The sequence below is a fragment of the Atheta coriaria genome, unplaced genomic scaffold (genome assembly GCF_025399875.1).
Source record: "Atheta coriaria isolate IRGN ID8LTWV9N9 unplaced genomic scaffold, Caltech_Dcor_3.1 hic_scaffold_1_pilon, whole genome shotgun sequence".
NCBI classification, from domain to species: Eukaryota; Metazoa; Arthropoda; class Insecta; order Coleoptera; family Staphylinidae; genus Dalotia; species Dalotia coriaria.
In genome coordinates, this window is record NW_027045443.1 from 5,449,742 (window position 1) to 5,473,881 (window position 24,140).

A 24,140-nucleotide genomic window follows, 5' to 3' on the forward strand; every position below is an offset into this window, starting at 1 on the left:
TAACCACCAACCACGTAAATATTTGCGGTTGTTACACACCGGAACAAAACAAGGCGCCGAAAAAAATATTAATTCGATGGTCGCGGGATCGTTTTGTTGGTTGTCGTCGCGACGCCACGCGTTAATTATGCATGCGATTCAAGTGGAAAGTGGAAACGACACTCTAATCAATCGGCGCTCCAATAAAAAGACAAAAAAGCGCCCCGCGCCACGAGGAAAATCGGAAAAACGCGCGCGCGTTTATGTGAAAAATATGAAAATAAGGGGCTGCGGTGTGTGCGCTTGGTTATTTAATAATTCATATCGAAACGACACTTTATTAACCCGCCGCCCACGCCTCGACCGCCCTCCGCCGCGCCACAAAAACGCATCGATAATACTGGCGTTGCGTTTCGTCGGGGCCGGTCATCAAATCCGAACGGAACTCATCAGCGCTCATTAAGCGATGTTTTCCTGTTTTTTGTTTTTGTTTGTCACCGCTCGCCAGCTAACCAGCAAAAGATATACAGAGTGTTGTGGAATATCGAAAATTAATTTAGGGTATTTTCACTTCCAGATTGGATGACCATTTGATTCAGAAGCATAGTTATCGCAGGGACGAATTCCGCTGTGACCTGTGCCCGAGAGCTTACGCTTACAAACCCTGCTTGATCCGCCATAGATCACTGATCCACGGTGAACACCGGAAATACCACTGTGAAAACTGCCATAAGGTAAGTGTTAGTATGCTTCAAATGTGCGTGGATCTTCTGATTAAACATGATTTCCTTCCCGTTCTTCTCTAGGTCTTTACAGATCCGAGCAACCTCCAGCGTCACATCCGTACGCGTCACGTGGGTGCCAGGTCTCACGCGTGCACCGAGTGCGGGAAGACCTTCGCCACCTCGTCGGGACTCAAACAGCACACGCACATCCACTCGAGCGTGAAACCCTTCCAGTGCGACGTGTGCTTCAAGGCGTACACACAGTTCTCAAATCTTTGCCGCCACCGGCGTATGCACAGCACCTGCCGCATGAACATCAAGTGTGTCAAGTGCGGGCAGAGCTTCCCAACCGCTATGGCCCTGTCGAAGCACAGCCGTTTCTGCGACTCGGCCAACGCGCCGCCACGGCCACTACCGCCGCAAGGTGCACCCGCATCTGGTATGCCCCATACTGCATTAACCCAGATGAATCAGAACTTCTATCGCCCACAGGGCATGTTCTTTCCGTATCCGTACCCGCAGTTGGGGCAAATGTATCCGGGTTTCAATCCTGCTCTCTTACTAAGAAAACTGCAGGCTGATCAGTTGGCGGCTGGCCAACAGGCTGAAGAGGATGTCAAACCTTTGCTGCACAAGATGGTCAAGACCGAGGTGAAATCAGAGGGGCAGAATGTCGAAGATAAGAAACCGGCTAGAACTGAATTGAATTTAAAGATGGAGGTTGATGAAGACGAAGCGCCCAAAGATCTTTCCAAGGGTGGAGCCAATGACTTCGGCGAGAACTATCTGTCGCCGGTGAAGGTTGAGAAGGAAGATAAACCATTAGACCTCAGCTGGAAGAAGGAGGACAGTAACAGGGACCCGCCGCAGGTTGTCGAGGAGCAGTCCCCCAAAGCGGAGAAACGTCCCCGTGACAGCCCCAAGAGCCCCGAACGCTACTCATCTCCCGACGAGAAAGACGGCAGTAAATTCAAACATGACATCACATATGAAAAGGAGCGTGACCTGCCCACGTTGTTTAATCCAAGACCTCTTCATCCCATGCACTTGCTGGACCTCTACCGGCCGCATTTCCCCTTCCCGGCGGCTTCCTCCCCCGACCGCCTTCTGGGCCCAGCGTTTCCTCCACGTCTAGGTAGCCATCTCCCACATATGGGAGCGCACGCACAATCTCGTCTGGACTTGATGCGTCCTGCCTTCCACCATCTAGCCTCACCCCCGCTACAACCACCACATCACGCAATGGGCGCGCCTGCTCTCGGCCTACCTCCAGCAGGTGGTAAGATCAAAGATCGCTATGCTTGCAAATTCTGCGGCAAGGTATTCCCGCGCTCTGCCAACCTCACACGCCACCTCCGTACACACACTGGTGAGCAGCCGTACAAATGCCGGTATTGCGAGCGCTCCTTCTCGATCTCCTCCAACCTGCAGCGACATGTACGCAACATCCACAACAAAGAAAAACCCTTCAAGTGCCCACTATGCGAGCGCTGCTTTGGACAACAGACCAACCTCGACCGCCATCTTAAAAAACACGAGGCCGACGAAGCAGGTGTACCCCTGGCGGACTCCCCGGGATCAAGCACCGAGAATGACCGTGAAGAAGCGGAACGCGATGATGCCTTCGAGGAGATTCGTAGTTTTATGGGTAAAGTAACAGGTGGCGCGCATGATCACTTCCGGTTGTACACGCCGCCCCTCTGCCCGGCTGACAAGGATGATGATGAGGAGAACTACGAATCCGCCGTCGAGGACCTCTCCAAGTTTCGCAACGCCAAGGAGAAGCACGACGCGCAGATCATCAACAACAACAACGCCATTACGAGCACCATCACGCCCTAACACTAGACGCAGGACACACGCACACATCGCATGTACATATACGTTGTTTTGCAAACGATTTCAATGCAATGCTTCAATTTTTCTGTACATACCATGGATTTTCGAGTTCACACGCCGAGCACACGTAGCGATAGTTCGGTAGATAACGATAAACACTTGTACACTGCGCTAGAGTTCAGTCTTCGAATGTATCGACGGACGAAGAAATTAGTTAAGAAGTTCCTACCTTATCACGGCGCAATGATCGTCGCAAGTTTGTAAATTTAAGTAACAAGAAACAATCGAATTATGTATAAAATAAAAACAATTGTAGAGAATCACGTACGCATACTAGCCGTAAGAATGATATATATTTAAGGATTGAATTGAATTTCTAAAATTTAAGACTTCAACAAAAAGATTTACTTATCTTTATCTACTTACGTGAGAGGAGGAGGACGTTGTAATTGACGATGTTGCTTTAACGGTTTTTTTTTTATGATGATTTAAAGGTTATGTTATGTTCCTTCGCGAGCGCGGGGGAGCGCCAAATCGTACAATTTAATGGCACAAATATATTTATTTTTATTTTTTTCGACAAACCAATTTTGTTTCCTTTCTCTGCGGCACGCGCACACGAACTGATTTCTCGCCGACGAGTTTTGATGTCTTATCAGCGCGGAATGTAAATAAACAAGAACGCGACTTCGCTCCTCCCTCTACTTCTAGTTCGGAATAAATAATAAATTCGCATCAAATTTAAACGCAACCCAACGCTCAACAATTGTGACTCGACGCACTCACTCTTCTTCGCATGCATGCAATAAATCAAAATGCGAGATTTGGAACGCGACGCACTAATTAATTACGTATTGCATTCAACTTTCGATATGATAATGACTTAATCAACTATTATAATGCATTATTATCGAATCAAATAAACAAATTATTATTACACTAGTGATTTTCGATGTGTATTTCAAGGTTCATTTAAGACAATACCGAAGAAATGAATATGCTGGATGTTTTTGGCACTTTTTGGATGCGTTTTGATGAGGGATCTATTCAACTTCGTCTTCAAGATTGGGATCAATCCAGCCAGAGGTTTTCGGTGCCATAATTTCATTCAGGAATGTTAGTGACACGGTCCTCAGCTTGGTTTTAATAATAGAACAGAAGAAGTTTTCGAATAGGCTCGTAATTAGCTGTATTAATTCCATTTTTTTTTTTACCCAAAATCGGAAAAATAATCTTTGACATATAAAAAACAAAAATATCAATACACAGCAGCAACTGTGATCAAAACAAAAATTAAAGCATTTAAAAAACAAGAATAATGCATGCTAATAGATGGCGACACTAATCGGACTCAAATGAATTTTACTGTATACATTATTCAAAATCCTACAGACATGTAGAAAATGTAAAAAATCGTAAAAATACGCTTTAATCTTTCCCACCCGCATTGTAGGGGTTGTGTCCCCTTGGAAGTGGAAAGTCTATTCATTTTCGCTTTCCATTTCGCTCTCTGCGCTTCGCTCTTCAATCTCTGGCGCCAATAATTCCATCAAATAGGGCGAGACCATTTTCCAAAATCTCGTCAGAGCTACGTAAATTAAATAATTCTGCACCAGGCGCAGGAAGAGTTCATAGAACGAGAGCTTGATCATCTTGGCGGTTATTCAAAGTAAAATATTAGATTGTCAAAGCAAATAATGACAGAAAAACAAACAAATCGCAATTCCTGGCGATTGAAACAAATGAAAACAACTCTCAAATCGAATCTTAGACAATTTAGTAAACGACAGAAAATTTATGAGGATAATAAACGATTTAGTAATAGCCGGAACGACGCTGGGCTCGGAGGGCCATCAGCATGCCGCGTGCTCTTTGCGCACGCAGCGTCCTTCCTCGTGAGACATACGCTGGGGCGGATACACCAGGTATCGGCGGCAATGTGACTTGTCCTAAGTTTAGCGGTGGTAAGTTAGGTTGCTCTGAGAATTCCGTGTGTCTCTGTTTGTACATTGTACTAAAATTTGATAGCGCGGAATCCGCGGCTGTGCTGTCAGAACTACACGCGAAGCTATGATCTGAGTCGCCTGTTGACTGGAAATTTAGCCCCGGCGTGCCATTTACGTTTTTCCTGAAGCGGCGTCGGCGAGTATGGCGATTATCGCAGATGTTTCCGGAGCTACTGCTGTCAAAGTCGGCGTCGTAGTTGAGGCTATGAGTGCTGCCACTGTTGTTGGTGGTTGTACTCATCTGGTCATCCAAGTCCATGTCATTCAGGCTATTTGGCAATGCCACGCATTCATCAGCCACCTACAATATAAAGAAATAGTTTTATTCATTCGCAAATTAAAATATAAAAAATTTGATCAAACCCCATGCTCCAGTGCTTGTAACTTGGCCTTGGCTCTTCTTGCTTGCCTTGATCTTACAGCAGGAGTGGCTTGCCACTTGTTATTGTAGGCTTTATGGCTTGCAAGTTGATTCTGCAGCTCTTTTTCGGCAGTGTTCATCTGTTGTAGCTGTTGGATGTTTCTAGACGCGCCCAATTCGCGGGCAATCGCCAAATCCAAATCGTCCTCATCAGGATCAAAAGACATTTTTCAACTCTACTCAACAATAAACAATATCTATGGTTACAAGCGGTCAACATTTGTTTAATAAACATTTCAACACGAGTTCTATACGAAAATAACGTTTGTAAGGTTATGTCAGCAGCGATTTACGCGTGTATACAGTGGACGATTTATCGGCTTTTTTACACAAAATAGATTAGATAAACTTACGCGAGGACCAGATACGTTTGAGAGTAGGTTGTGTTGTTGTGTGATACTCTTGCAGACGCTACAGCAGCTGCAAGCGACCGCAACTTACCAAGTGAAGGAAATTTACCAGAAGTAGTGCATATTCGCCGACAGCCGCCGCCACCAGCCAGGGTTGACAGTTTGTATCTTTCAAATTTAAATCCGGAATCGCATCCGTCACACGCTGCTTCACTTGACCTTATTTTCTTGATTAAAAGTCGCATTTCTATACAAGTGAGTAGATATTTCTAATCACCTACTGATTCTTAATTGATTTTTATATAATTTCTCACAGAATGAACGACTCAATTTTATATATCAACGAATCGAAGGTGAAGAAACTCCTCAATTGGGATGACACCTGCAAGGCAGTCGAAACGGCCCTCAGAATGCAGTTTCTGAAGAAAGCCATCCAGCCACCACGACTGGTTACCTCCACCCCCGATGGTCTCACCCTTTACATGATGCCTGGATATCTACACGATGGTATCGCGGGCGTTCTTGCCTGTAAGATGGTCACCGCTACAGATAACACGCTACAACCCAGACCTCTACCGAATCTGATGGCAAACATCTCCATCTTCAATGATACCACCGGCGAATTGAACGCGGTGAGTAAATATTCCGTTTTTTACATGTTACATTATAGCATATTAATATATATTTATATTAACGACAGATTATTGCTGGGACTGAGATTACAAAATGGCGCACCGCGGCCGCGTCTGTAATTGCAACAAAACAATTCCTCCCACCTACGTACAGGGTGCTTGCTATTCTGGGCGCTGGTGCACAGGCGGAAATTCACGCCCTGGCGTTCAAGAAATATTTTAATTTCCAACAGATCCGCATATGGAATCATAACATCCTGCGGGCGCACATGTTGAGCGCTCAATTGAACATGATATTCCAGGAGAATCTGTGCATTGTGAGTAGCTCACTGCAGTATTGTTTGGAGGAAGCCGATGTGATAATAACAGCTACATCGTCATTCGAACCATTGATCTATTTGGACTGGATTAAACCCGGTGTTCATATTAATGGTAAACATTATAAAAATCAATCACATTCAATTGCACTTTGTATAAATCTATTAATTTCACAGCCGTTGGTGTTTATGAAGGTCAAGTAAAAGAGATCGGTTTACCTGTGTACAAAGTAGCAGATCTCTACGTTGATTCAGAGGAAAACGCTGCTGTTGAGATGAAGGATATTCTCGCCGAAGGGGTGGACATCAAGGGTGAACTTGGTGGCATTATCGAAGGCGTGGTGCCGAGACCTAACAAACCGCGAGTTACAATCTTCCAGAGTCTCGGTAAGATGAAATTTCCTACATCTTAAAACTAGTCTTTATTAAATTTTCAAAGATACACGTAGAGTATTAAATTAAATTTACAGTATCACGTAGCCTCGCCGAGTTTTCCACTTGAGCGAAGCGCAGTCGGAATAATCACACTCATTTCCGTTATTAACGCTGCGCGGCGGAGACTTCTGATTACAGCCTTTCATGCTCCATTTAGTCGGGACTGCTTTAAAACTGATTTATGAGCTTTACACTAACTATGAAAATCTTTACAAATGCTCTTTACATCTGTACATCCTACATCCACATTCGTGTTTAGATATATATATCACAGTGGTGAAAGTTTTAAGTATTTTCAAAACTTCCTCCTAACAAGATTCACTTCGTCGTCGAAGTGCTTTCAAAAGTTTTCGAAGCAGGCAGGAGTTGACTGCGCAAGCAGATCTTTATACCTGCATAAAATTTAACCGCAGGGCGATTATGGTGGTTCTTAAAGTTGTGCATTTCATTTTTTCGATGTTTTAGGAATGGCTTCCGAGGATTGTGCCATGGCTGGGCTCGTGTACAACCGGTACCAGATGTCCTTGGAAGTGGACTAAACACGGGATAATAATCTCGGAATAAAACGTTTTGGACTCTGAACTGTGTATATCTGTATATAAATTCAATGTAATCATGATCAAATAAATCTTTCGGCCGATTTTTTTTATTATTTATTAGGAATAAGATGCTGGAATACTGGAAATTGATAAAACCAGGAGACATCGCATTGCACTTCCGTTCTAATCCTGCTCTACGCACAACATCGTCTTCGATCTCTCGTCTGCAGCATGACAACCCGTGTTGTTCGGGTGTAATTCGATTTACGCTTGCTAATACGATTAGACAGCGACGGAGGGTTCATTAAGGCTCGACATTGCGCACGACGAAGGATATCTGCTTGCGTCAACCGCCAACGAGTGGATTTACATTCGCTGTGTTTGGTGAGAGGATTTCATGTTTGGCATACGATATCATTGTTATAGGACCAAGGACACTTTACTAAAATCTTACCGTAAGCGACTATAAAATTTATGTCGGCCATTAAATAGGAAATTGCAATTGACGTAATGAAACGGCTGTAAAATGTCTAGGCGACAAGGTGGTTACGGCCAAGAAGCGGCAGGAGACGCAACCTACGACAACTAATCATAATCATGATAAAAACGAGTGGGACTTAAGTATCTACTCAATATGTATGACCTTCCCAGGGCGCAAAAATACGTACAGCTGTGTATTAAAAATGGAAGCAGTTTTTGTGCCGGAAAATTCGCCGGCCAAGTGGAGTCTCGGATCGTTTTTGTAATTTGCGTACGCGCGCTCAGCCTGCGGAAGTAAACTCAATAAAGCCCGGATTCCTCCGGGGCCAGCGTGCGAAAATAGTGCTACGGGGAACGAAACGCGGACCTCCGACTCGCAAAAAAGCTTTCCGCATAAAAATGCGAGTGTATAGAGCCAAAAAGATAAAAAAAAAACGCAATACTTGTGTTGGAAAAGAATGAAACTGAATCAACAACATTTTATTTCATTTTTTAAAGAACAACAAAAGCTTGCCTTTTATACCTGCGGACAACCCGCAAGTACTGGTGGGAGTAGTCGCGCAGTCATATTGCCTGAGATCTACATTTAAATAAAGTACTCTTTCTACTTCCACCTTTAAAGCGCCAGTTTTTCCACTTTTTGATATAAAAAGTGGTACTTTAAAGACGGACGGCCAAGGGATTACTTTAGTCACGGGTTTTAGTCACGAGGCAGAGATTGCGCATGCGCATTTGGCTACGGTGCAGCATAATCAAAGCAGGCGCTGCTGCTGCTCGTGTCATTACATTAACCTTACATTTTCCAGTAGTGTGCGAGCGAATTTCGAAGATTTAAAACACAAAAGTTTAAATACAAGGACCTCAACGTGGAAATAGGGTCAAAAAAGAATAAATAACGTAAGCATCACGTGGCTAAACGTTGTTAAACACTCGATTGATTAAACGTTCGTTTTCCTCGCTCTCAATCAATGTCGTAACTAAAACACCGGTTTAACCACTTGATACTTAATATATTATTTAGTGCCCTTCAGCTGAACACATATAGTTTAAGATTCTAATTACTAACTTACAAGACATACAGTAACTGTCCCAAACTACTTCTAATTGAGTTGTTAATTTAGTGCTTTCAACTTACAAGTACTAAACGTCAGCAAATATTACAATCAAAATCAAAATATTGATTTATTTAGTTGTGTACGAATATAAAATTAGTCATGCCTCGTTAAATTTATGCCAGCCACGTTTATCTTACGGTTGGGCAATCGGCAGAAGGCTTTCGATTTTCAAAAGGCCGCCGCCGCGTTTACACGCAATTTCCACGTACATATTTCGCTCGCGTTCGGCAAATAAACACGCTATTCCAGCTTGCGTTTTATTTGCGAAAAATTCGGCAGTGAATCCCAATTTAGCGTGCGTTTTATTGAATTATTTCGTACTAGTCTAGCACATGTTTAAAAACGTCACCTTAATTACTGCTTAATCAGCAAATGCCATCTGAGTTTTATAAATATGCCGTACAATGTTCACTAGTAACCAGTGAAAATAGGTTTAAAATTAGATTTACGCCAATGGAGCGCCGGATTTTTGTGTAATTAGTGAAAAGTTTAAAACACGTTTGTTGTTTGCAATTATCGCGGGTCGGATCCGACATGGAATACTCTGATGATAACATTACGGCGGTACGACAACAAAGGCGTATCACGATCAGCGGAATAATGGCGATCAGAATAATTATCTCACGAGCACACTTGATCGTTAGCATCAATTCCGCATCGACGTACGTACAAATAAAGCGCGTGCATTTCGCTGCTCGCTACTTGCATTCAGCATGCATTCCTCGCTGGTTTTCGTCCTTTTTTTAGGCGTGACTGTCACGTGCCAGCAAATACCCGAACTGCAGTATTTGAACGAAAGCGTTGATCCCTGCGATGATTTCTACGAATTCACGTGTGGGAATTTTAAAAATGTGCATCCCTTACCCGAAGGGCAACAATTGTGGGACCATTTTGCTATTTTACAAGAAGAAATTCACAATTTAGCAAAAGGTAGAGTAAAATTCTTAAAAAAAAACTTTTTTTTATAAAATATTTTTTAGATATTTTAACGTCACCGCGAGATCATGAGGAGCCGATTGCTGTGCAGAAAGCAAAAGCGTTTTACACTGGCTGTGTGGACGTGCACGCCATGGAGGCACTGAACAATGGCTACAGCGTACAAGTCGACTTCATCAACAAAGTGCACAAATGGCCGGCGATTACTGTGGACTACGACGACAATGAGACTAAATTGTCCTGGAACGCGCTCGCTGAGTTAACCGCTGAGTACGGGCTTTCTTTCCTCTTCAGTTTTTCAATTGAACCATCTCTCTTCAACAGTGAAGCGAATACAATCTACGTAAGTTAAATGCAGGAATATCATCGAAAATCTATCCAAACTTATATTGCAGATTGAAAGGGACGTATTAAACAATCCGGAAGCATCTGGCATCAGACCAGACCTTCCCAGGGACCAAAATGATTTTCTAGGAAATTATCTCAACACTAAAGATTCTACATCACCAAATGCCCTGCCTTATTTTGAATTTTTGAAAACATAGCCTTCCGTATGAGGGATTTAACTGGCGAACGTTTTACTCCTACTGAGCAAATTATCTCAGAATTAGAAGACACTATCAATTACATGAGAACTATTGCTGCCGATGGAATTATAGGAGACGCAGAAATTCCCCCGTTGGCCATGGAACCAACAGTTGCAGAATTACAAACATGGACCGATAATTTATTCGGAAACAATTTTGTACGTTGACGAAGAAAAACACTGAAAACAAGAATAATAAATGCTAACATTTTGGTATTCTAGATCAACTGGATGGAATATCTAAACAAAGCAATAAATCGCGATGACGTGCACATTACAGACACCACCGTGGTTCTACAATTAAATACGACTGCGCTCTACGGACTGTTGAACATGTACAGCCTGTCAACAGCACGACAGCTGAAAAATTACGTTATCGCCAGGCTTCTTACTCACATGGCACCTGACAGCGATCAATTTATGCGCGACCAGTGGCAGGACTTCTCGGAAAAGAACAATCTGCCGATTTATTCACGCACTGATTATTGTGTGAGGAAAACACTCGGTTACAGCGGCAATATCGATTTCAGTCTTGCTGTCACACATCAGTACCAGCATTATCACTTTGACATGAGCAAAATGGAAAAAGTATTCAAGCATAATTCTATGTATAACAAAATATTAACAGAAACATTATAGGCAGCCAATCTGGTAGCCGACTTACGTGAAACATTTATGGAGGTCTTAGAAAACACCGAATGGATGGACACAGAATCGAAGAACAAAGCTAGAGAAAAGCTGAGAAAATGATTACACTGTTGGGGTATCCTGAAGAGATTGTTGAAGATATTTTGGAACTAGACGAGTACTATGATGATATGAAAGTGTGCACCTGGGACCATTTTGGAAACGCACAGCGGCTACGAGCTTTCCAACTCGGGCTTAATTTGCTACCAATTGGAGACAAGAAAAACGTGATTTGTGAGTATAACTCTCATTAAAAGTAAACAGATTTGTAGAATAATTTCTTAGGTGGACATTGTCACCATTAGAAGTCAACGCTTTTTACAACAGAGGGAACAATAGAGTTTGTAAGTACCATAAAACTAAGTACACTCCATACTTATTCTCCCTTCTTAGTATTGCCAGTGAGCATGCTCAACCACGTATTCTTCAGTGGAAAATATGATCTCCTGGACTACGCAAGAATGGGCGCCATTATTGGACACGAAATAACCCATGGTTTTGATAAATTTGGCAAAGATTACAATTCAGATGGAGTTGTCGTGGCTAATCAATGGTCCAACGCAACAGCACAAGGATTTGCGGATCGGGAAACCTGTTTCAAAAACCAGTACTCTAAATATTACATTGAAGAAATCAACGCTTACGTAAACTTTAAAAAGGTGATGTTTTCACCGTGGTATTCATTGATTTCATCTTCCAGGTTAATGGTAACCAGACACTCAACGAGAATCTAGCCGACAATGGTGGCTTGAGCACTGCTTACAAGGCATACTATAACTTGAAAGCTTCTAGGAGTCGGGACCTGCCCAACGACACTAATTACACCTCGGAGCAGTTGTTCTTTATTGGCTACGGAACGGTAAGTGACACGAAATGAACAGTTACGCGCCAATATCGACTTTTGCTCTCAGATGTGGTGCACGGAGGCAAGCAATCAGTACACGGCGGAAATGAACGCCCATGGGGCCTACTCGCCTGGGCGATATAGAGTTATCGGGACTGTTAGCAACATGCCGGAATTCGCTGATGCGTTTCAATGTCCCCTGGGTTCGAATATGAATCCCGCGGAAAAATGTCGACTGTGGTAGTTGAACAACTGAACCCTTATCGATTTGACGCAATGTTTCATGTTTGTTATTTGAAAGGGAACATGTGTATTATCCCGGAGCTTGTACATCAATAAAACATTTCATTGTACGAGATGTTTTCCCCCGCTTTGCGTGAATTTTCCCAGGCCTCATGCCAAATCCTTTATCTCTCACGCTTATCCGCTTCGTGCATGCCGACGGAGCGTTTTACAAACGGCTTCGTCTCCGTTCCACCCGACGGCGATCTGCATTCAACGCACGAGCGGCTAGGTTCTCGACCCCTGAAACTCTTCGACGTCCGTGGCGCCTCCTAATATTTCTGACGGCTCTGATTTGCATATCGTTATTGTGCATCTCATCTGCGGGAGGCCATAAAAATGCTCCTAAAACGCTATCCATCATTGTGAAGTCACGAAGAAAATGATAAATTTTCCTCGCGGCCTGCAACCCAGCTTACAACTAGACACCGTTTTTATCGACATATATCATCATCTGACACCATCAATAATTTTCTAATTCGTACAACTTTAATCATCGAAAAGTTTCTTTATTGTACCCAATGTTCTCCTCGGGTCGTAGGCATACAATTGCGGAACTTTGCTCTCGACAGTGTAGCCGAAAAAAAAATATTGATCGGAAACTCGCAATACTTCTTCGCATTTATCTTCGGCTTCGGTTTCTCCCCGGTACGCTCGAATTGTTGTGAAACTTTTATTTGCACACACAAGTTTTCAACGCTTTTCCTTTTACGCCAGATAACTGATCGACCCTGGAAAAAACTCGGAGAAAAACGGTTGTGACCACATCATAAAAATTTGTAATAAACAATTTTCTACACTTCCCGAAATGATGATAAAGTAAATTTAAAGCATCGGAGGAGTATTGTTTTCTTTCACTGTTGTCGACGAGCGTTCCACTGGCTCATACTTGGGCGTGATTTGAATCTGACCAGATTGGTCGTTCAGTTTCACTTGGCTTGCCGGTGCTTTCTTTTCTATATCAGTGATGATGTCCAGCACGATAGTATTGATCAGTCTTAGAAGCTTATCCCAGCATTGGAGATACAGACTCATGTGTTTGTACCCAGCGAGATGCTTACGAAGCATTTTCAGATAAGACAGACGGAAATCCTGCGTTCAATCAGACTTAGAAAAAAACGCTAAACTGAGAATACAGGCTTACATCATATGCCTTTGAATTAATGTGACGACGCTGGTGATTTTCGGCGACTCCTCGTAAGTAACCAGCGATTCCGGAAAGACCGTCCAGGTTGGAGATGATGCGCGACAACTCGCGCATTACTTTCAGACCTAGAATTTCGGCTAGGTCAGGATTACCGCGGTATTTAATCGGGAATAGAGCCAGGTATTCAGGGTGCTCATCTAGGAAGCTATTCGATACGGTTCAGAAAATGATTTACGTATAGAAAGTGATCATCTTACATCAGAATGAATGTTTGCCCGCATTTACTCAGTTTTCGACGGAGTGCCAGCCAGCTTTCTATGATGATTTTTTTCTCCAACGAGCTCAGCTCCATCGCCTCATATTTCAACGTGTTACCCATAACTTCGGGAAGAAATTTCGGTTTTTTTTTTCGCGTCAAACATATAAAGTATCAAATTGAATTCCGAATTTATTTTTTATCTAATGCCGGGCGATTCTGTCAGAAATAACATTTTCGTGTGGGTGGCAACAAAATTTAATAAATTGCACTCAATCATTATTTGTTTTAACGTTGTCAGGACAACACCCACACGCCGGGGAATGAAAATGTTTCAATTGCAGAATGAAGCGCACCGCACGCCGGCCGCTCATTATTCAGCAGCGAAAAGTAGCGCGGGCGCGCGTGTGTTTTTTTCTCGCCGCCACCGACGCGATGTTATTCGCAGTTTCGCGACGTGAATTGTGACCCACACTCGCGCACGGTTCGGGTGGGGAACCGTGCCGGGCTGGAGGCGGCAAGGCGTCCCGGCGCATTTCAGTGCTTCAGTATCCCATCGCCGATTCAGCAACGACGTCGCGCCGCTGGATTATTCGCATTCGCACGCGCATTTTTTGCCGAATCAAAGTGAAACTCGCAACTAATTTAATTGTAAGTTTTTGCAATCATTAATAATACTTGAATTCTATTTCGAAACAAAGAATATTTCACTCAGGAATGAAATTAAAGTCATGAACTGATTTTTTGCGTTAAAAGTTTGAATGAAAAATGTTCGGCAAACTTTTGTGGTAGACGAAAGGCTTGTCAAAATTCCGATCGATTTTTCCGGCGTGTTTACACTGTGTAAACATATGTATCATGCAAATTTGCATATGCGGGTCATATCACGGTGAATTTGCTCACCGGCGCATCCGAAATTGCAATTAAAATACAATTATTAAAACAGTTATACCCGTGAATGTTTTTTGCGCATTTTTTTCCAGATTTTAATTTCGATAAAATCCAAACCAATTTAATTTTACTGGTGTCTGGAACAAAAGAAAAATAAGTTTTTGACAAGTTAACCCGATTTCGTTAAAGCTTATTAATGAGAATTGCGAAAATTCCGGGCTTTACGAAGTAATGCGTACGAATAAAATTAGTAAATTTAATAATTTAATTTTATACGGCATTAAAATTAAATGTTTCGATGCGGGAATGTGCAATATGTTGAAATTTACGAATTCATTTAGTTTCTATGTAAATTGTCATTGGTGCGCTGATTTCACGAGTGCTCCGCACTGAAATTGGTTTTTAGCGTGGGAGAAACGTGGAAAACATTTCAGTGCAGAATTTTTGTCATTTCAAATCTTGCGGCTGTTTTGCATGTTTTAGCAATGAAGTTGTTTTTCAAAAGAAAAACTTCAAGAAGCAGTCAAAGACGGCAAAGTTTAAAACACATAAATGAATTTTAATAAAAGAACTGCTCCAGAAGTAGTAAAATGCTGCATTTTTTCTGTCATACAAAGTAAAAAATTGACGTAAGTGGTCATAAATATAAAAGTCATTTCGTCTAATTGAATTGCAAGTTGATGACTCGCAACGAAACAAATCTTTCTTCTTTTTTTCTCTCTGCTCGTATAAGAAGAAAAGCACGTAATATATAGAATAAGTTTTTGTGTGTTTGGAAAAAAATCATAACAATGCCTGCTTGATGTTTGAAATTACATTTCCATATTAATGCATGCCGCATAATGCCACTTAATTTCAACATTTATTTAACGCTGCTCGAAATATGCAAATGCGTAATCAAACTTGCTTCACACAAACGCACAGGTCGTAATAAAAGTAAACGCCTGCCGCACGAAACAATGAATTAATTTCGCACTTCTTCGTCGCGGCCGGTCGCCTAGATAGGATAATCAAATAGAAACTTCCGAAGCAATTTCCGAGTTGAAAACTTTCGGACGGGACATTTGCGCTCGTCCCCGAACTTTTTACTCGCCGGCGCTGCCAGCGAACCGGCAAATATTGTCGAATAAAACAACAGCCACACGTTTCAATTTCAATTCGCATCGGGTGATCCGAGAGTTGTGTGCGTATTCCTCGTGGGAGATGGATTGTGAATCATCAAAAATCTCAAAATATCGTCAGAGGCATTTTATTGCTTTTCGATTGACTCTAGGATATATACCAACAGTGGCGGATTACGGCCTAGGCGCACTAGGCGCGCGCCTAGGGCCCCGGCTGCTTGGGGGGCCCCGGCTGCCTGAGGGGCCCCTGGCACTTATATGTCCCATATAGACATAGTAATTCCACAAATACTTCATCAGTTGGTTTTGACCTCAGCCTTTATGAATAGCGTATTGGTTTTCACTTGGCGCCCAAAACGGCATTTCACACGTGTTCGCAAAGCAACCGTCACGGATATATAGCTGACTTAAAACTTTTTATCTCCGATTTTATTTCTTTGTGGCAAACTGTATAAATAAAATTTGGATGTTTTCTGCCACGAATTTTTGTGACCTTTTCTTGAATATTGCGTTAGAAAGTTGTAGCTATAATGCGAGTAGTATATTGCCAATTTTTTTAAATTTCGAACATCTGTGGAGGAGATGAGTTGAGGAATATTCCATTGAGGTTGTAAAATAGCGGGTAACTCTCTTTTTTTGAATATTAATTATTTCGTCTTTCTATCATTTTTTCACATCTGCGGAACACGTTGTACCGACGTTTATCCTCCTACAATTTTTATCTAGATTTTTGGGGTGGTAGTTGGATTAAAAAAAAACAGAGAGTGGTCAGTGAGTCGTTAGAAGAAATTGTACTTAGAAAGTTACATGACTATGGCTTAGATATCACAAACTGTAGGGGCCAATCTTATGATAACGCTGCTAACATGTCTGGCAAGTACAGTGGATTACAGGCACGCATAAAACAACATTCCAAATCAGCTGCATTCATACCATGTGGAAGTCATTCTTTAAATTTGGCTGGGCATACTGCAGCGGAATCTTGTTCTGGAGCATTACAGTATTTTATGTGTTTGCAAAATATACAACTTTCTTTGCTGCATCTACAAGACGGTGGAATATTTTAACTGAATGCATGAAGGATAAGAATTCTAAAAGTATCAAGAGAATAATTGATACACGATGGTCCGCAAGAGCTGACGCTGTTTTAGCCCTAAGACTCAATTATCAATGAAAAAAAAAATGAAAAACCAATTTCAAAATTAGAAGCAAAAAAATTATCAAAAGAGTTCGATCAATTTGAGACGGCATTGTTAACAATTTTCTGGAACAAACTCCTACAGAGAATCGAAATTACCAGCAAATACTTACAGGAACCAAAGTAAATATTCTTAATAGTGTTAGTTTATTAAAATCATTAAACGAATTTATAACAGAGGTCAGAAATAATTTCGAAACTGTTGAAGAGGAGGCTAAATGAGACAAAGAAAACGCAAATATGATGAAACGAACAAAAATGATACAGCATTTTCGTCAAGAAATTTTTTTATTATCAACATTTTTTATATTGTATGTGATGTATTAACATCAGAAATTACTCGAAGGGGCGATGTCTATATCAATGTTCTTAACGATTTTAAAATTTTCTTTGATTTAAAATTAAGCCGTGATGAGACTAATAATTGTGTAGAGCGATTATTGTCTAAGTATGAAAAAGATATTGAGCCAGAATATTTCACTGATGAGTTAACTCATTTTCTAAAATACATACAAGAAGAAAATATTAGAGATCCACATGAAATGTATGCAACATTAAGCAATGGCCTAAAATCACAAATAACCGTTTTTGAAAATTTTCGGATTTAGGGGCCCCAAACTTGATTTGCGCCTAGGGAAAATTTTCCGACTGCTGCTTTTATGGGCCCCAATATAACTTGATTTGCGCCTACGCCCCACTGAAGCATAATCCGCCACTGTACACATTTGCAAACATATCGTTCCCAGTAGTCTCGTTATCTCATTACTACCAAGCAATTAACCTGAGCGCAGCTGCAGAGGTAAGTGTTCCTCCGCACAAACGAGACCTAATTGTGAGAGCAATTAGTCAGAAGGCTGCGAAAACTAACCCAGTTGAAGGCTGTATTGTCGTACTTTGCTTGATCCTTCTGTTCTTTTGTCCAACGCTTCAAAGGCGTTTTTATTGAAATTCTGCTATGAAAAAATGAAAAAATATAAAAACTTTACACGTTAAAAATATAACAGATAAATATTTGAGTCAATTTTAATGATTTATGGAATGCACGATGAAAACTTTTTTGCAACAGCTGTGAAATTGTAAATTCTTGAAATTTCGCACTGACAAGTACTCGTAGAACGTGGCAGGTAACAAAACAAAGAATACCCGTCCACAAAACACGCCGTGACAACAACAATCCAATGAATAAATGACGTACGGGTGAGATGTTGGGGAGTTGGATACCGCGGCCCCAGCTATTTGCGCTATCTGACGGGTTCTACGAGCTCGTTATTTATTTTCCGAGAAGGCAGCTAGAAAAGGCTGAAATAACAACACCGCAGGAATGTTCAAAAGAACTATAAATTTTCTTAATAATTTGCTTACTGTCAACCTCCTGAAGACTTTATTTATTGTTGGAAATCCCGTTTTATTTTATTTTGACTTCTGTAAAACTAGTTTCTCAGTATTTCAATTGCGATTATCTCGTGAAATAAAAGCGATAGAATGGAACGGATTGAAGATTCTTAATCCTCGGAAATTTTTCTATAAGATAAAATAATTAATTTTAAAGCAGCACAAAAAATCATAAGAAAAAAGATTTTCTTAACGTTTGAGTATTTTAATTAAAATCTATTCAACAAAATAATCAGTTATTGATTTTAATACACTCCCTGCTAATTTATGCAAAACTTGATGTTTTGCAAACGTCATTACCGTATCAAATTACCACAAATTTGGATCGCATTAGTTTTCAATTAGCATCAACTATGATTAGAGCATCCAGAGAGTCCAATTACTGATGCGTGACGGTAGGCGCGAGCATAAATTGCAATAAACGAAACGAGAGCCACACGTTGCACATTCGCAACGAGAGACGCGCGAAAACTAATGCCGGCCGACTGGGGCAAACGAGTGTGGCGGCAACGCCGACGCTTACACACACACACACACACCCGCCGCCTCCGTGTGCTTGCAGCAACGTGAGCGAATGTCACGTGCGCTAACAAATGTTGGTCGCGTTCGGCTGTCGCTCTCGCCACAGGTTGGTTTGCAATGACCAGCTTGAGTCGGGTGGACTGGCGCGTGGGTCGGAGGAAAATAGGATGTGATGGGGAGGCAACGAGAGAAAAACGAAATTCGGTCAGACTTCATCTTCTAGTGCTACTGTATACCTTTTCTAAACATATGGGTTGAATTATATTCTGTTATATGCTTTGAGTTGCGATATAAAAACCGAACATAGGTCAAAAGCTTCATTTTTTTATAAAAAAAAATAATTAAAAAATTCTTCCTGCATTCCTAGACGAGGGAAAATTTAATAGTGGTTGATAAATTTGACCAAATAATGTTTCCAAACTAAGTTTTATCATGATTAAACAAGCTCGGCCTTTCAAAGGCTGCTCGGAACTAGATGAAAGACAAGATATCTGGTTGTAGGCTGTTGGTTGGTTGTTGGTGGGTATTCACTCCAAACTTTCGCCAAATGAACAAAATGAAACATGTAGGACATGAAATGCAGGTCGTTACAGGTCGTTGGGATGATCCCTTCGGTATCCCATTGGTATAATAGCGGTAAATTTAGCCAACTCGATTATTCGCTCACCGCGGTTGCATTATCGGAGTGCTAAGGCGCAATGCCACGATGCCGGGGCTAGCCGGAATTAATGGAGACCGCGGGCGTGAACGGGCGAACTTTGTTGGCGAGTTGTTCGTGCGCGTTTATTGAGTGCCGCCGCTTGCACACATCAAATTTTGATTACGCGAGAGCGCGCTGCTTGTTTCCTGTCTCCCAACTCTCAACGGCGCCATTGGTTTCCGCTACACATCGGAAAAAAAACTACAACAATCAAATATAACGCGATAAAATTAAATATTTTCGCTTTGGGAGAAACATCAAATAAATAGCGAAATCTGAGAATTTCAATTAAGTGCACGTTTCCGGCATGTTTCATTTAACGCATAAAAATTCCGATAAAATTCATTTCCTTTGCGCGAACGCCGCCGAGCTCGTTTACTGCCTCCGTGCGCGGCCAGGTGTGCATGCAAATAGTTAGGCGCTTATTGAGATGCGCGATCGTAGGAGTGAAGCTGTCAGCAGCGAACACAAGCCCCCGACATCAAAACGCGTCGGCGTAACTATAGCAACGCGAGGGTTGCGCGCCCGAGAGCCTTTATCAAACGATCCGAAATAAAGCGGACGCTCTTGTGATGTTCGTGGAAACACCTGAAGGATGTATCGGAGACGGCCTGAATTGTGGGTTCGAAGAGAAAGAAATCGTGCTTGTTTCGCTAACATTTGTTCTCCGAACCCTTTCAGGCTAAAAGCCTTGATGTCACCCGGCTAATCAATCATGATCAATCAATTTCGTGAGGCTTTTAGTACCATTTCGGAAAATTCGCCGGCGAAAAAATAACGAGTTTCATTATATTCTACAAAAAAACACATCAAGTCACGTTGTCAACACATGCTGACGTCAAGATAAAGACGTGCACGGGACGTTTAAATCAATTACCGTATAAATGAGTGCTGCCTGATGGCGGTGCGATCGATTTCCCCCCTAATGAAGCAGGAAAATGTAGAGAGTGCGCGTTGATTAAAGATTGATTAACCTCGGATAGCTGAGCGCCGATTCGCGATCGGTAATTGATTGGCGGAACCTTTTACTTACAACGTTTCGACGGAAACAAAACGACGTCGACGTTCGATCCACGCGCGGCTGGTAAATGCTCAAAGCTCAACGATATGTGCTAATGCACTGAGTGCAGCACTAAAACAAAAAGCTCGCACTTGTTGCCTCGTACGTTCAATGTGCTATTTGCGATGTACGTGCATGTTCAGGATCATCAGTTAGCTTTGTCCTTTGGCCACCGCCCTGCGGCTAAACGCCCACGCATAAAGCTCTCGCCTCTCGGGGAGCTTCTCTCGACGGTCCACTTGATTAATTCCGTGCCCACCGTACATTTACATCGTGCAACACGTTCGGAAAGCCGATATTAGTCGGCAAGATGCACGATACGGATTTCGACCTAAGAATACTCAGCTTTGGTAATTTCCGCCGGCTTAATTATTTCGGCCCTCTAAGTGCACTTCGACATAAATAATTCCCTGCAAGTACCAAAAACTGATCGTTGCGTAACATTTTGTGTACAGATTCTCGGCACGTCGCCGGATTAACAGCGAAAAGTTGAAATCTTCGCTGCGCGCCTCAGCGACTCGATAGTGGCAACGTTTTCTCCTGGGATTTCGCAGGAAGCTCGCTGAATCTCCGATAATCGACAGGTGTGAATCGTAAGCTGAATCAGTCAAGATGCCAGTCGGTGGACGTGTCGCCGGCAAAGTCACCGGAATTATTTCGAATAACTACAATGGTGAGTTCAGTTCACAATTTTTATTTTTAGTTTTCATACCGAATATTCACGTGGAATGTAAACATTTCAAAAAGAATTCCAAAGCTGCGCCTGGAAATAATGCTTAACGTCAACACTCAAAAGCGCGCGGGCAACAAAATTAATTAAAATTTTAATATGACGCAAGCTCGTTATGTAAGTTGTCCAGCAAGGCGTTAGACACTCCTCCTAATTAAAATTGTTTTCTATAAAATTACAGGAAGTGCATAGAATATGAAACATTCTAATGAAATATTTGGGGCGTAAAATTTCATTTCCAGGCCGTTCGTACCAGGGAATCAACGAAGAGATCATCTGGGTGAGCATCGGTATGGGTGTAACGATCGCCGTGTTGATCACGCTTGCTCTGTGCTATATTATGCGTGAAAAATGCATACAGCGCCGCGAGTATTACATCACTGCATGAGTAGCTCCTGTATGAATAAACGTTCGGCGCGAGGAGGACGCGCCACACATGGAGGAGGTGCAGCTGGGGGTGGACATAGACGTGAGGGCGGAGCCGATTTTACCACAGGTTATATCCAACGGGGCGGTACACATTGCCGAGGCGTGACTTATGTCAGGGCGGAGCGTAAAAATAAAATCGAGACTGTATACTCTCTTCCCACACTCGATGAACTACGCAACACTTAGAAGAAAAGACTGTCTAAACAATTCATGTGAATTTTAACAAACTGGTAGAGTAGAGAAAGAATTATTTTGAAATTTTTGACCTAGCGGATATGCTTTACAACTATGAGTGTAATGTTATCCCTTGAATATAAATGGCACTCTATATTTTAGTATAAATAATTCTGAAGGCTAGCGCGCATGCGCACGGGACAGTTACTGTGTAGACCAGCACCAAGCGCACGTAATTGGATGTTAGAGTAAGTTGAACATAAATTCAGCGACGACCAAGGCGTAAGTATCGCCAGGGAAAATGAAGAAGAAGTCATTTGCACTATGTCATTGCGCCTCTTGGCCATTTGGTAAATGTTGTGTTCTTAGATGGCCTGTTTGCACTTGAATATTTGTATTGCACAAGCCTACATTTAAGTGAATTAATCTACGTAATTACGACTTACTGACGCTACAATAGGAGCGCTCATTCGGTGTAAGTATTCAGAAAAACACTCAAATTGATGGAATTTATTGGGGAAGAAGCGCTGTTAATTTGTCTTCGCTCACCTGCGTTGAAAATAAACAAAAAACTCTTTTTAGCTTGTGTTTAGAGATTTATAGAGTGGAAAACATGATTTTCCAAGCAGGTGGGCAAATGGTACCGACCTACGGTCAAATTAATTATAAAGGACCAAATCTTTTGACTTTTTACGAAAAAATGGGTTAAGAAGATCCGTCTTGAATTAATGCTGTGACTAGTTAAGTTACAATAAATTTGAATAAGTTAAATGTTAAAATATGCTTTGCCAAAACAAAGAATCCATGAATATTCGAGATATTTACGCCAACTGTTAACTCTACAACCAAAGTTATTTATACCTTGATAAAGTATATGAATGTTTGGATCATTTCCAATTTGATTGTAAATTGTTTGTATGAAAATGTAAAGTTTAAATTAAATTATATTCAACGTCTTTTGTCTCTACCAGCTTTAAAACTTTCCCCCAACATTGTGTTTACTCCGCGCGCAATCCCGACACAACTCCTCATAGTCCTTGCACAATATCGATTAGCGGAACATGACAAGCGTGAGATATTTTTGACAAATTTCCACCGAAGTCAATTTACGGATAAAGGCACATGGTGAAAAGTTGAAGCCGCGTCTTTCATTGCGTGCGGAAGATCGTTAAGTGCGTATATAAGTAAAATCAACGAGCGCCGCGATAAAGTGCTTTTGGCCGGCGGTGGCCTGCGGGGAGGATTGTCGGGCGCGCCGTCTACCGCTGCTGCCGCCGCCGCTCGCCGTCACAGCGCGTTCTTTATTCGATTCTTGGAATAAAAGCCTCGGAGTGCTTTCCATTGAGGAGATCACGTGCAGGGTTGTCCTATTACAGGCGTATCTGACAAAATGGATCAAAACGCCGTTTTCATTCTGCGCGCTTCCGGCTAAACGGGTTGTAAAATAAACAAATATGCATTTTAATAACGGAGAAATATTTAATCAAATTCCTGCATGTTATTCCAATTAAACTCGAATTATATCCCGGGAAATTTGTTAGTTTTATTTTATTAGCGCGCTGCGCGCGCTGTCATTTCAATAGAATTCAATTACGTGGCGGTGGCGGCGGCGGCAGGGGCATCCCGGTTAGGTCAACCGCAAATTAGGCGACTCTACGCTACCAACTTCATCTCTACTTTACCAGAAAAAACACTAGTATCTAGTCACGTTGATGAGATCTGATACCGAAACGTGAAGAAAAAAACGCGCAAAAAAGTTAATGGCCTGGATCCAAGGACAATATCTTCTATATTTCTAGATTACTGAATAAGTTTTACGCTTGATTGATTATTATTGATGTGTCTGGAGATAATTCGATCAAAAACGTGTTTTGATGGTTTTAAAGTAGTAAATGTGGTTTGCGGCGCACAGGACGCGATCGACTTGCAGTCCTGGCGGCGGTGAACGTCACAGGATGTCGGGTTTCCATTCCGCGCGGATAATAGTGGCGTTCCCAGCAGATTAAGCCGACGAAAGTATTAAGGCAAGCGAAATGTGAGATAATCGTGATTTGTGAACAGAATAAGTCAGCGGAATAAACCAGCCTCAAAACGACGACGCACGCAATTCCTCAACACTCGAGAAAAACTCAAATTGATTCAGCGTTTAATTAATATGAGAATGAGATTGCCATCGTGCTTGATTCGCTCGCGAACACATTTTTTTATTACCTGGGTTTTATTTTATGGCTTTCGTTTGATTGTATTGCGTCTCTTGGTCTGGACGGTTTTACGAATTTATTTTATTGACGCGCTGCTTCGGCTCGTGAAAGTGTCGAAAGCAGAAAAAATATAAACAGAAATAAAA

At 41.9% G+C, this 24,140-nt stretch overlaps 6 protein-coding genes across 9 annotated transcripts in view; 4 read left to right on the top strand and 2 right to left on the bottom strand.

Moving 5' to 3' along the window:
• ham (hamlet) overlaps window positions 1–3,127 on the top strand; it is a 32,239-nt gene extending 29,112 nt beyond the window's left edge. For all 4 annotated transcript variants that reach the window (XM_065318200.1, XM_065318206.1, XM_065318213.1 and 1 more), the window contains 2 exons: window positions 557–713; window positions 786–3,127. In XM_065318200.1, the coding sequence (XP_065174272.1) occupies window positions 557–713; window positions 786–2,546 (1,918 nt within the window). In that variant the 3' untranslated portion in view covers window positions 2,547–3,127. The remainder of the gene's footprint in view (window positions 1–556; window positions 714–785) is intronic.
• A 588-nt stretch (window positions 3,128–3,715) lies between these two features.
• LOC135804376 (uncharacterized) lies at window positions 3,716–5,137 on the bottom strand. The gene is made up of 2 exons (XM_065318244.1): window positions 4,913–5,137; window positions 3,716–4,850 (listed from the first exon to the last, which is right to left on the bottom strand). Exons 1-2 carry the CDS (start codon window positions 5,135–5,137, stop codon window positions 4,359–4,361), a joined length of 717 nt encoding a protein of 238 aa, XP_065174316.1. The 3' UTR covers window positions 3,716–4,358.
• Window positions 5,138–5,436: 299 nt separating this feature from the next.
• Window positions 5,437–7,346, top strand: LOC135804365 (ketimine reductase mu-crystallin). Its single transcript, XM_065318234.1, has 5 exons — window positions 5,437–5,575; window positions 5,637–5,952; window positions 6,021–6,384; window positions 6,447–6,656; window positions 7,170–7,346. The coding sequence occupies exons 2-5, from the start codon at window positions 5,638–5,640 to the stop codon at window positions 7,241–7,243; spliced, it is 963 nt and encodes a 320-aa protein (XP_065174306.1). The 5' UTR covers window positions 5,437–5,575; window position 5,637; the 3' UTR covers window positions 7,244–7,346.
• A 2,148-nt stretch (window positions 7,347–9,494) lies between these two features.
• On the top strand, window positions 9,495–12,244 carry LOC135793569 (neprilysin-like). Its single transcript, XM_065304586.1, is given in 11 exon segments — window positions 9,495–9,768; window positions 9,819–10,117; window positions 10,170–10,312; window positions 10,315–10,519; window positions 10,583–10,948; window positions 11,000–11,087; window positions 11,090–11,285; window positions 11,333–11,391; window positions 11,441–11,691; window positions 11,748–11,906; window positions 11,959–12,244. Coding segments are annotated over 11 exon segments (2,160 nt in total). The 5' UTR covers window positions 9,495–9,551; the 3' UTR covers window positions 12,136–12,244.
• Window positions 12,245–12,929: 685 nt separating this feature from the next.
• Window positions 12,930–13,816, bottom strand: LOC135793560 (uncharacterized). Its single transcript, XM_065304576.1, has 3 exons — window positions 13,578–13,816; window positions 13,318–13,525; window positions 12,930–13,265 (listed from the first exon to the last, which is right to left on the bottom strand). The coding sequence occupies exons 1-3, from the start codon at window positions 13,697–13,699 to the stop codon at window positions 12,999–13,001; spliced, it is 597 nt and encodes a 198-aa protein (XP_065160648.1). The 5' UTR covers window positions 13,700–13,816; the 3' UTR covers window positions 12,930–12,998.
• Window positions 13,817–14,087: 271 nt separating this feature from the next.
• On the top strand, window positions 14,088–22,749 carry LOC135789564 (uncharacterized). The gene is made up of 3 exons (XM_065299463.1): window positions 14,088–14,227; window positions 20,916–21,133; window positions 21,433–22,749. Exons 2-3 carry the CDS (start codon window positions 21,073–21,075, stop codon window positions 21,576–21,578), a joined length of 207 nt encoding a protein of 68 aa, XP_065155535.1. The 5' UTR covers window positions 14,088–14,227; window positions 20,916–21,072; the 3' UTR covers window positions 21,579–22,749.
• The last annotated feature ends 1,391 nt before the right edge of the window (window positions 22,750–24,140 follow it).